Raw genomic sequence first — 12,930 nt, forward strand, 5'->3', positions numbered from 1 at the left:
GAGAGGTGGAAGCGGAGTCGACGGGGGAACTGCGGCCATCAATCCTGCGCCATGAGGGCGGAAGGTAAGTCAGAATAAGATACATCGACTTCAGCTATGCTATTCTCCTAGCTGAAGTTGCATCTCTTACATCGACACTCCGCCCTCCCCCCAGTGTAGACAAGGCCTTGGTCTTGGGTTCTTGCAATACTCCTCTGCGCAGCCACGAAGGACTGAAGCCTGGATAAATGGAGGCGAACCATGAGAAGTAGCAGTGCCTTGTGGAGACCCAGGCCAGGAGAAGTTCACAGGGAGCTGCAGCTGCACTTTAGGGATTTGGGAGCAGAGAGAAATGCCTAAAAAAGTGCTCTTGCAGCAGCAGAGCTGCTTTGCTGTGTGGCTCAGGAGTTCCCCTTGCAGCATGGGGGCTTTGATGTAGCTCAGTGATGGGTTATACCTGGCTTGGTCTCACTGCTGGGGGCCAGGGAGATCTTGATTCAGGGATAGGTTAATATCTAGCTTGAGGTGGAGGTGTGTGTGTGTGTGTGGGGGGGTTATCCTGATTCGGGAATAGGTTTATATATGCATCAATCTCATTGCATGGGGATTTTTTCATGACTGAAGGAAACTGCCTTGGTCTGATTGAACAGAGGGATTTTATGATATGTTAATAACAGGTGGCTAAGTCTAATTGTATGGGGGGACTTTAGCGTGACTCGGGGATAGCTTTATATGTGGCTGGGCCTCGCTGCCGCCTGGCTGGAGGGGGCCCTGCACTCAGTTGTGCCCGGGACAGAAGAGCCCAAGGGCTCTTTGCCGCAGCTGCACTGGGCTTGCTCCTGGGCCGGTAGCAGCAGCGCCCGCCTTCTCTCCCGCACTGCGGCGCAGGGGCCGGCGATCGGGAAGGTGGGTCTGAGCGGCGCGGCCGGGGGCGGGACGGGAAGGCGCGGCCCTGGCCGAGGCCCAGCTTCTTCCGCCGCTTTCTGCTGCCGCCGCCGCCTGCGTGTCGGGGAGAAGCCCGTGAGTGGGGGGCCGGGCGGGGGTAGCTGCGACTCGAGCGTAGCGCGGCGCCTGCTCGGGGGAAGCCCCGAGGGGGAGGTGGCCGCCTGGGGGCCCGGCTCTCGGGCTGCGTTTTCCCTGGGGCCAGCAGCGGCCTGCCCCTCTCCGGGCCAGGGGCTCGCCCAGGCCGCTGCTCCTGCTGGCCCGCAGGCGCCATGACCCGCTCCTGCCCCTCCACACACATGGGCTGGGGCCCTGGTGCTGGCTGGCTTCGGGGGCCCGCTCGACCCTGCCGCGCTAGAGCAATAGGGCGGGTTATTCAGCCCTTGGGGGGCGGGCTGGGGCCTGACCCAGAAGTGCCTTTTGTAGGCTGGGCACTTGGCCACACTGGGTGCTTGGAGCCCGTCAGACGTAGTTCATAGTATTTCACCTGAGCCGCCATCAGATGGTGACTTGTCTGGCTACCAAACTGGGCTGGGTTTGTACCAGAGACATGGCTGCTCTAGAAGCGCTACAGCAGCACATTTGCACTGCGGCGCAGACAGTCGGGCGTAGTTAATCCACCTCGCTAAGAGCTGGTAGCTAGCTAGGTGGGTGGGAGACTGCTTCCCTCCACCTGACGTTGTCTGCTCTGTCCTCTAGATAGTACAGCTATGTGTCTTTCAGGGTGTGGGTTTTTCACATGTCTCTTGTGTCCCAAGGAGGGTCCCATCTTCAAAAACGTCAAATCCTAGGAATGAAGTTACAGGAAACGTTGTTCACATAAAGAAACCAAATTGCATGTTACTTTTAACTGATCATTCTGCTGTTGTGTATTGTCTCATTGCCACACAGGCACTGCTAGGGTGGGGAGAAGGATGAGGAAGTAGGTTTCATAGTGTAAGACTTTGGACTCTTTGCAGTCCCCTGTGGAGAAAAAAATTCCTTAGATGTGTTTTAAGAAAGGCCGTATGAAACTCAGTTTCCTGTCTTAACACTTTTTATTTGTAATAATATTTGGAAGAGTGTAACTTTTGTGTTTTGTGGGTTTTTTCTTCTAATTGCCTAAGATGACTTAATTGAGGTTTAGTTATTTAAGAAATAGAGTACAACAAAAATAGCAAAATGGGAAAATGTACTTGACTTTGAAGTAATTTCTCAATTAATTGTCTAATAATAATGGAACATTAGTGTCACGATTTGTTGGATTAAAACGTGGACTACAGATTTAACTAAGAAAATTACATTCACTTTATCTTAATCAAGTTAACAGAAAGTCAATGCACTTATTTTAAAATTTGATTTTCTTTCATGGTCCATGATGCCCATTGCTGTCAGAGCTGATTCACATACTTCTCTGACATCCTAGCATTTGCCATGCTTGCGATCCCACAGCCTCCATGGAATTGCTCTGGAGCCATTCTTCTGGGAGGGAGGGAGGGAGGGAAGGATTAAGTAATAGTGTTCAGCATGCCTCTTGTAACCTGTTAAAACCTCTTAACACAAATTCCTGAAGTACATAAATTTTTTATCTTATATTTGAAGTTTGAGAGCTGATGGTGGTGATTGGAGGAAAATCCAAAGAAGAGACTGTTAATTAGTTTGATATTTAGTACATTAGAATCACCAGTGCAGCTGTAAATGCTGTATTTCAGCAAAAATTGTTTTAATTTTGGTTTCAGGTTTTAGAGCAGCATCCACTTTATCTTGCAGTTAACTACATCAAACTGATGAACATGATTCATGTGACCTATTGACACAAATAAGCAACTTCTTAAAATTAAAGTAATTTTGTGCAAAATAATTTGACTAGCAAGGATGAGCAGTTTAAACTGTATCTATTGCATTGCTCAGCTTTTCTACAAGTATCATATAATTTCACATGAGGTGCTGAAATGCAGTCCTTCAAAAAAAGCTCTCTTTAGCTCTTGAAGTGGAGGCACATATATGCTAGGCCAGTTGCACAATATGCCTTATGAAGTTACTCTGTAATTTACTCCATTTGTAAATATTTTTGTCAGATTTCTTCAGGAAATACTGTAAAACTGGTATTCTGTAGATTTGTTTCCCCTTGAGTTCTGTGGCAGTACAGCATCTGTCTTTTGGGTTTTGCTGGTAATGTCTAAAGCAGAACAAGTTTTCATTGATCTGGGATTGACATGTGTCATAAAAACAAATTGAGGCATTCCTGTATGTAAAAAAGAAAATTGGATGTAATCTTATGCTCTCGGCAACTAGTCTTTGACTTTCTGAGAAATAGCACTAATACATATGCTTTTCATAGCACTTCACGTTTCTGGTTCCATTACTGTCATTAACTAATTTTTGTCAGGTAGGTAAATATTCTCTCTACAAATAGGAAAACAGTGGTTAGTTAGATGACTTGCTCAGGACTACACAGTGAGTTCAAGTGTCATAGCAGATGTTAGCATTCGTGATTTTCTGGCTGTCAGTCCTTCAGCTTGATGTGCAACCTCTTGTGGGTCACAGAATTGTAATTCCACAACCACAATTCTAAGGGTTTGTCTACACTGGCACTTTACAGCACTGAAACTTGCAGCGCTCAGGGGTATGTTTTTCACACCCTTGAGCGAGAAAGTTTCAGCGCTGTAAAGTGCTAGTGTAGACAGTGCACCAGAGCTATTTCCCTTGTGGAAGTGTGTGTTGTTTTGTTTGTTTGTTTGTTTTTTTTAATAGCCGTGACTACACAGCCATGTTTAAGTGCTTTACCATTGCTAGTGAAGATATGCCCTTGCCCTGTTATCTCAGGAGTTTTTATGTTCTATGACTATTCTAGCAAAATCCAAATTAGATCACAATACACATCCAGTGAACTAGTTTCACCCTCTGTTATCTTAGCGTTTTCCTTTTCTTTTTACGGGTGGGTGGGTGGGAGATAGGTTAGTTTACTTTTGCTTCATGAAACTGTATGTTGACAGTGGTGTCAGTCTGACATAAAATACCCTAGCCATTAGTCTAAAAATACTTACCTACACTCAGTAACAAGATTTTGGCAACTTTTGGCATAGTATATTTCAGTCAAAAAATAGCTCATGAATACTGTCACTGGGCAGGCAAATCCGATTTCTGTGAAACATAAGAAATCACAAAATAAAGAACAGGATGAGGAATCTGAGGAGAATCACATAGGTTTTAAACCATGAGAATGGGTAAAAAGTGGTAGATGAAAGTCAAAAGTGCTATCGAATCTTTAACTGTTATGTGGAAAGCTGTGAGAGAGAGGCAGCCATGTCTGTTTAACGTCTCGTCCAAAATACAGTCACCCTTCTAGGACTGTAATGTAATGTCAGTAGTGGTCTGTGAGCTCCAGTCATGGTGTGTGATGTGTCTTTGGGCCAGAAGATCAAGGATATGACACTACCAGAATTTCAAATGACAGGCTCCAATGAAAGAAATGTTCCTGCCACTACCAGTCAGTAGTTCTGGTCCTTTTATTGCTCTAGCAGGCAGTGGGTATTTGTTTGCTCAAAAGGCTTTCATGGCTGTCACGGCAGTGAAAGTCCTAAACTACTGATTGATGACTTTGCCCAGTTGCTAGCAATGATGAATGCCGTTCTTGCTCTGATTGGATAACATTTCATCCAGCAATGAACCAGCCAAAATGCCAGCGGTAGCTATGAAAAGTCACCCAAACATTTCTACTTGCTGCTTACATCAGAATGTGCTACAGTTCTGCAATACTTGCAGAAGATGTGTTGATTTGGCACCACCAGCCCACAGGAATATATTCCTTTTGTACTTTGGCAGATTTGAGGAAATGCATTAGGACCTCTCCTCCAAATACAGCTACAGAACATTTTGGTCTCTGGATGCTATATGATAAAGGCTCCATGTGCTCTGAGCCAAGCTGTACCTAAATTCTGTGGCAAGGACCTGTGGTTTCTGTGGCAACCTGGTGCTGGAAGTTCTGCAGCAGCTTCATTTAATCAGTACAGTAGCCCTGTGTTTACTTGTTTTTATATTCAGTTTCTCTCCACTATGCTGTCTCCACATTTTCAGTATGTTGCGATGATTTCTTTACGGTATTGGCAATATAAAACTGCATCATAGTTGTTGAGCTTTTTGGCAGCTGGATAGGGAGCAGTTAGTGCTTGTGGTGCCTGTGCGGGAGACAGAAATCAATTTGGGATAAACACATAATCTAAAATGCACAGTAGTGAAATATGCAGTGTAATTGTGGCCATGTGAGTCCCAGGATATTAAAGAGATAAGGTGGATGACGTAGTATCTTTTATTGGACCTACTTCTGTTGATGAGGGCTTTCGAGCCACACAGAGCTCTTCTTCAGATCTGGGAAAGGTACTCTGAGCATCACAGCTAAATTGAAGGTGGAAGAGATTGTTTAGTAGTTGCCATTGTTTAGTAGTATCATTCAAGGTAGAGTGGCCAATTAACACCTGCAGTCATAGGACAAAAAGAAGGGGTTAGTGAGTTACAGATTGTTGTAATAATCCATAAATAGAGTGTGTGGTCAGTCCATAATTTTTAGTGTCTAGCAGAGTTAAGAATCTAAGATCCTGGGCTCATCTTTTGAAAGTGTTGTACAGGTTCATTTGAGGATGAGGACAGATAGGTCAGACATAGAGTGATTGGTTTGTGAAAAGTATGAGGAGTACTTGTGGCATCTGACTAGCAAATTTATTTGGGCATAAGCTTTCGTGGGCTAAAGCCCACTTTATCAGATGCATGCAGTGGAAAATACAGTAGGAGGATATATATACAGAGAACATGAAAAAATGAGTGTTACCCTACCAACTCTAATTAGACTAATTTGATTAAAGTGGGCTATTATCAGCAGGAAGGGGGAAAAAAAACTTTTTTGTAGTGATAATCAGGATGGCCCATTCCAACAGTTGACAAGAAGGTGTGAGTAACATTAGGGGGAAAATTAACATAGGGATATAGCTTTTAGTTTGTGTAATGATTCATCCATTCCCAGTCTTTATTTAAGCCTAATTTAATGGTGTCCAGTTTGCAAATTAACTCTAGTTCTGCAGTTTCTCGTTGGAGTCTGTTTTTGAAGTTTTTTTGTTGTTGAGTAACTGCTACTTTTAGGTCTGTAATCAAGTGACCAGGGACGTTGAAGTGTTCTCCAACTAGTTTTTGAATGTTATAATTCTTGATATCTGGCTTGTGTCCATTTGTTCTTTTGCATAGAGACTGTCTGGTCTTGCCAGTGTACATGGCAGAGGGGCATTGCTGGCACATGATGTCATATATCACATTGGTAGATGTGCAGGTGAACGAGCCTCTAATAGCGTGGCTGATGTGATTAGGTCCTATGATTGTATCCCCTGAATAGATGTATGGACGGAGTTAGCAATGGGCTTTGTTGCAAGGCTAGGTTCCTGGGTTAGTGTTTGTGTTGTGTGGTTGCTGGTGAGTATTTCCTTCAGGTTGGGGGGCTGTCTTTAAGCGAGGACTGGCCTGTCTCCCAAGATCTGTGAGAGTGAGGGATCGTTCTTCAGGATAAGTTGTAGATCCTTGATGATGCACTGGAGAGGTTTTAGTTGGGGGCTGAAGGTGATGGCTAGTGGTGTTCTGTTACTTTCTTTGTTGGGCCTGTCCTATAGTAAGTGACTTCTGGGTACTCTTCTGGCTCTGTTAGTCTGTTTCTTCACTTCAGCAGGTGGGTACTGTAGTTGTAAGAACGCTTGATAGAGATCTTGTAGGTGTTTGTCTCTATCTGAGGGGTTGGAGCAAATGCGATCGCTTCTCGGGCCTCTGGCTCAGATCATGTGTAGATCTTGACTGTAGACAATGGATCGTATAGTGTGGTCTGGATGAAATCTGGAGGCATGTAGGTAAGCATAGGTTTCTGGTATAGGATGGTGTTTATGTGACCATCGCTTATTAGCACTGTAGTGTCCAGGAAGTGGATCTCTTGTGTGGACTGGTCCATGCTGAAGTTGATGGTGGGATGGAAATTGTTGAAATCATGGTGGAATTCCTCAAGGGCTTCTTTTCCATGGATCCAGATGATGAAGATGTCATCAGTGTAGCACAAGTAGAGTAGGAGTGTTAGGGGACGAGAGCTGAAGAAGCATTGTTCTAAGTCAGCCATAAAAATGTTGGCATACTGTGGGGCCATGTGAGTACCCATAGCAGTGCTTCTGACTTGAAGGTATACATTACAGGACTGCTGTGCAGCTCAAGCCATGGTGAGCAAGGCCTAACAGAGAGGGAGGTAGTTTACTACATGGAAGGTTTAGACACTGGGCCTCCATAGCTATGAGTATAGGGGTAAATGTAGTTAAAATATTGCCAATATTTTCTCAGGTAGTGATGATTTTGGTGATACCTCTCACTCCTGAGTGTGACAAAGGCACAGAGAATCTAGCTGCTACTGGCATTCTGAAGCTGCTTGCTTGGGCCGTATTCTGCTAGCCTGTTTGTTGTGATGATGCCAGCAGAACTCATTGCAATGTGGTGTGGGAGAAGAAACAAGCCACCATCCCCAGAAATATTTGGGAAGGGATTGCAGAGTATCTCCATGAAATTTTCATTGAGACTGCTCATGAGCATAAAAGGGACATCCTTGTTTCGTTAAACAGGTGCCCCACATGGGGTGAATTATGGTCTTCCCTGCCTAGCTGAACAAACCAAATAATGGAAATGTCGATGTTGGCTCTATTGAAGCGCGTGATGCTGACTTGCTGTAGAGTAGTGGTTCTCAAACTTTTTTACTGATGACCCCTTTCACATAGCAAGCCTCTGAGTGTGCCCCCCCCTATAAATTGAAAACACTTTTTAATATATTTAACACCTTTATAAATGCTAGAGGCAAAGCAGGGTTTGGGGTGGAGGTTGACAGCTCATGACCCCCCCATGTAATAACCTCGCGACCCCCGAGGGGCCTGACCGCCAGTTTGAGAACTCCTGCTGTAGAGCATGTCTACTCTGCAGCAGCACAGTTATGGTGATGCAGCTGTGCTGCTGGAACATTGTAGTGCAGATGCTTCCTACATAGATGGAAGGGTTTTTTTCTGTCTATGTAGTTGATCCACTTTTCAGAGTGGCAGTAAGTAGGTCGCTGGAAGAATTATTCCATTGACATAGCCAAGTCTTTGTTGGGTTTGAGGTTGAACTAACTGTAATGATCAGCCCTGAGTGACATAGTTAGGTCGATCTAATTTTTAAGTGTAGACCAGGCCAAAGACTGTGTAATTCAGACTGCTGTACTAATTTTTTTGACTTTATTTTTCAACATTTTACAAGTGAAGCGAGCAATCAAAAAACAATGCCCTTGTTCTGTAAATGTGGGGGATAGGATGGGCACCATTCTTAAATGGGGACTGAGGAAGGAGGAGTGACTGGTTTCATTTTCCTAAAGGGGGTTCAGCTTTCAAGAGTTTGAGGAAATATTGGTGTAATGAAAGAGAGAAAGGAAAATATCTGTACGTATTGCCAAGACTTAAATGTGTTTTTAAACAGATTTTTAGGTTTGTACACCTGTATTTGGTACAGTTTAACTTGCTTCTGTTTTAGCGAATTATTGTGGTGATGTGAGTAAATACTGTATGGTGCCACAGTATGTCATCTTTTTCTAAATAGAATTTATGGCTTGTGGAATTCTGAGTTAACCTGTAGAATTCATTGCCATGGGACATTGTGATGGCCAAAAGTATAACTGGATTAAAAAAGAACTAGATAAATTCATGGAGGATAGATCCATCAGTGGCTATTGATGCAGCCTCATGCTCCGGGTGTCCCTAAACCTCCAGCTGCCAGAAGCTGGGACTGGGCTACAAGGGATGGATCATTCACTGTTTTGTTAATTTCTTCTGAAGCATCTGTCAATGGCTGTGTCAGAGACAGGATACAGGGCTAGATAGGCCATTGGTCCGATGGATTATAGCTATTCTTATATTCTTAGTTAGCTTGTACTACCATTGTGCTTCATGGGAAGTTTATCCTGTCTGATATAAAATGTAACCAATATTAAAAGGGCAGCCTGTGAAAACGGGCTATTTATGTGATAAATTTCTGTATCAATACATTTATTATTGCTTATCTTAAAATCAGAAGAAGAGATGAACAATAAATATTGTACCATTTTTATGAAAAGTGCAAAATGGACAAGTTGGTGTTTGAAAAAGGAGATATTTCTCATTTTAACAAAACGACTATTTTAAACTATGATGGATGCACTATAGCGTATTGTCTTTTTATGACTAACAATATGTAACACTATTTTCCAATTTGTGAAATCAGCTACCTCTTGTTTCTGCATGTTGCAGTAGCTTATCTAACAACACTGCTCGGTGTGTATTCCTCACTACAAAATAGCTGAAGTTGGATGAAAGCTTATCTATTATATAAAGTATGTATTTTGTGGACTGCTGTTTTTCTCAGTACTTGATTTGCTACTTGCATGCTTTGAGAATATATTTCATCAAATCTAAAGATTTATATAGAAGGTGAAGTAATGTGTGTTTTTTTCCCTTCCTTTCCCAGTAAGTAACAGATGCGGGTAAAAGATCCATCGAGGGCTAACCCTGAAAAAAACAAGAGAAACAAAAGGCCTAACAGGCCTCAGGATGAAGACTCTTCAGATGACATTGCAGGTAAATAAATTATGTGACATTTGGCAGTCAGAGTGAGGGAGGGAAAACAGTGTCCATATGGTTTTCATTAGTCAACAAAGCAGAAGACACATGTGGGAACCGTGAACTGCGTGTTGGTTGAATGCAGCAACAGAGATGCTTACAATCAAACATCCTTGGCGTGATGAATTGTCATTACATTGCACTCAGGGAATTGGTGCAAAAAATAATGAACAGGAGGATAGTTTGGCTATATTAACATTTTAAGGAGGCAGGTGTAAGGACAGTAGTGCAGTGATGTAGTTGAAACACAGGGAAGGCCTTCCTTGTCCAAACAACCTGTATTCTCATTCTTTCTCTCTCTCTCTTACACACACACACACACACACACACACACACACACACACACACACACACACACACACACACACACACACACACACACACACACACACACACACACACTTCAGTAATGTTAACAGTGTTGCCAAAAGTTAGGAAAATGAACGTTTAGTAATTTTGTCCTTTGGTTTATCTTAGATTTGTTGGGTTATGTCACCAGCTTGTAGCTTTTTGGTGTTCTTTTTGGTAGGAAAAATAGTACTCTTAAAAAAGATGGAAATAAAATTCTTCAGATGCATCAGAAAATGGACACTATCGTGTCCTTGGAGCTATGTCCTGCCTTTAAAAACTATATAGATATGGCTAGATAGTGTCTTTGTAAGGTGTAATTTATGTAAATAGTAGACAACTAATACATTTTACAGTTACAAAATTTTGTTAACTTGAGGGTAGGCTACAATTTAGATCTGTCAGTTTTGATAGTTACCTTCAAAGTAATCTCTATAATCAGCTTTTGTGCTGGAGCAGGGTTCTGGAAGGAAGTGCTGTGTCTGAAATGTTAAGTTGTAACATGAATAAGCATGGTGTGCAAGCTTCCTAAACCTCCACAGTATTAAACACGTTTTTACAGTAATGAGTGCCACCTGATTAGCGTAAAATGAAATGTGATGTGTTATTACAGCACTTTTTTTTTTTTTTTTTTTTAAGAAGGCTTGAATCCTTGTAAATGAACTTGAATCTGGCTTTTGTGAAAGAAGTGAACATTTCCTGTTTCATATTTAGTTTTGTGGCTAATGACTGAGTATCTCTTATTCTGTAGGTTTAACCTGCCAGCATGTAAGCCAAGCAGTGGATGTGCATCATGTGAAGAGGGCAGTAGCTCAGAATGTTTGGTCAATATGTTCAGAATGTTTAAAAGAAAGGCGAATAAATGATGGTGATCCAGTGATTCCTTCTGATATATGGCTGTGCCTCAAATGTGGCTCTCAGGTAAAGAAACTTGCATTGTAAATTTACAGACAAATATAGACCCTGATCCTCTGAAAAGAGTTGCAAGTGGAGATTCTTATTTCTGCATGGAGTCTCACTGGCTTCAGTGGAACTCTGGGCAGGAGCAATTGGATTCTGCCCAAAGGGAAAGTGTTGTCACCGCAGATACCTGCTTTTGGGATAAGCCTCTGCACTGCACTAGAGTTAGAGTTTTCCAGAGGTTTCAGACTCCTGGAGACGGTGTTGATTTCTCTTCGAGCTATACAGACTTTCCATACAAGTCTATGCAAGGAGGTGTGCATGCTACCCTACCCACGGTACACCCACTGTTCTCTCTAGACATCGGAACAGCAGTTCAGAACTCCTTCTGGACTCTTGACTTTGAGACTAGAAGTAATTTTTAACAGTGAGAGTTATTAACCATTGGAACCATTCACCAAGGGTTATTGTGGATTCTCCATCATGGAGAATGTTAAAATCAGGATTGGATGTTTTTCTAAAATATATGCTCTCTGAATTATTTTGGCGAAATTCTATGTCCTGTGTTATTCAGGCGGTCAGACTAGATGATCACAGTGGTTCCTTCTGACCTTGGAATTTATGAACTTGCTGTGTATAGTTTTGGCCCCCCTAGCTCCCTCTTGTGTTGACTGTTCAGTGCCAGGAACTGCCCTTCCTGAAGGATGACAGATCTAACACAAAACTTAGATTTAACAAATGTTTGTCTCACGCCTCATCCTTGCTTATGGAAGAAGCCATTAGTGTTTTCCAGTCAGACTATGGGCAGGTCCAGCCTAGAAGCACTACGCTGGTGCAGCTGAAGTGCATCTGGTGAAGACACTCTATGCTGACGGGAGAGCGTCTCCTGCCAGCATAGCGACACTGTGAATAGCGCTTAGGTCACTGTAACTTGTGTTGCTCGGGGCACAGGGGCTGTCTTTCACAGCAGCGGCTCCGGCCCTAGCTCCAGCTGAAGCTGCAAAGGGCAGGGGAGCGCACAGCCCTGGGTCCCGCCGCAACCATGGGAGGGCAGGGAGGCGCACAGTCCTGGCTTAGTCCTCGCCTCTGACAGCTGAAGCCGAAGTCCTAGAGGTCTGGTAAAGTAACCTGCTTGACTAAATTGTATCCTTAGTTATAAAACATACTGTTAGTTAGCAGATATTGGGATACAATTGACAAGGTCTAAGGAGGGCTCCATGGCTTATATCCATAACATTCCTATTGATAACAGTTCTACATATTTTAACAGGAGCCCAATCCCTATGTTTATATAACATTACTCTTGATCTGGCCTCTAAATCTGATATCGCAGTTCAGAAAGGAAAACAGTCACTGTTCGATTAATCTCCTTAATCCTAACACTTTAGATGGTTATTACTGCTTAGTACTCTCCCAAAAGTGGAGATCTGTACTGAATGACTGTACTAAAGGAGAAGTTATTCCACTGTAATGGAGTAGTTTGTCAGTACAGATGCATGTTCTCCCAAACTTATCCTCACTTTCCAGAGTCTACGCTGAATTCTTGGGAAATGGAAGGAATTGAGGGTATATTGGGGGCCATCCATCCTTGTATAACTTCTCATTGAGCATTCCACGGCTACAGGAGAAGTCTACTTGGCACCCTATGATCAAAGCTTTCCAGAAAGTTTTGTCCTTTAGTGAACTGCTCTGGGGCTTCCCAAGAGTGTTGCTCTGTACTGACAATCTACTCAATGAATTCTAGCCATAGGTGAGTAATGTTTCTTTCTGAAAAGTGAGAACTAAACTTTGGAGTGCTTGTCACAGTGAATACAGTTGGGCAGAAAAAAAATGTTTTGTCCCTTGTAAATTTTAAAGATTTCACAACTTTTTCCTGCTCTGTATTGGGGTGAAACTGAGACCTTTTGACGTTTATTGTGGAAAAACTAGAGCAAGACCCACGCCAGAAAAGCCAATAGCCTGGCGATTAGGGGACTTAACCTGTCTCTCCCATATCCCAGGTCAAGTCCCTGCTTTACGTGATTCGGAGAGAGAGCTTGAAGCAGGGAAAGTAGATAAATTCAGACTCGCAATAAGGCATATGTTTTTAACAGTG

General features: G+C 43.0%; 1 protein-coding gene across 2 annotated transcripts in view; it reads left to right on the forward strand.

The window, feature by feature from the left end:
* Window positions 1–772: 772 nt before the first annotated feature.
* The window catches only part of USP45 (ubiquitin specific peptidase 45), an 88,992-nt gene continuing 76,834 nt past the window's right edge, over window positions 773–12,930 (forward strand). The window contains exons 1-3 of one of the 2 annotated variants that reach the window (XM_050949254.1): window positions 773–885; window positions 9,436–9,545; window positions 10,687–10,856. In XM_050949254.1, coding sequence (XP_050805211.1) covers window positions 9,446–9,545; window positions 10,687–10,856 — 270 coding nt within the window. In that variant the 5' untranslated portion in view covers window positions 773–885; window positions 9,436–9,445. Of the gene's footprint in view, window positions 886–924; window positions 1,000–9,435; window positions 9,546–10,686; window positions 10,857–12,930 lie in introns of those variants that run through there. The other variant, XM_050949253.1, reaches the window with a different exon arrangement.

Source organism: Gopherus flavomarginatus, chromosome 4 (genome assembly GCF_025201925.1).
Source record: "Gopherus flavomarginatus isolate rGopFla2 chromosome 4, rGopFla2.mat.asm, whole genome shotgun sequence".
Taxonomy (NCBI): Eukaryota; Metazoa; Chordata; order Testudines; family Testudinidae; genus Gopherus; species Gopherus flavomarginatus.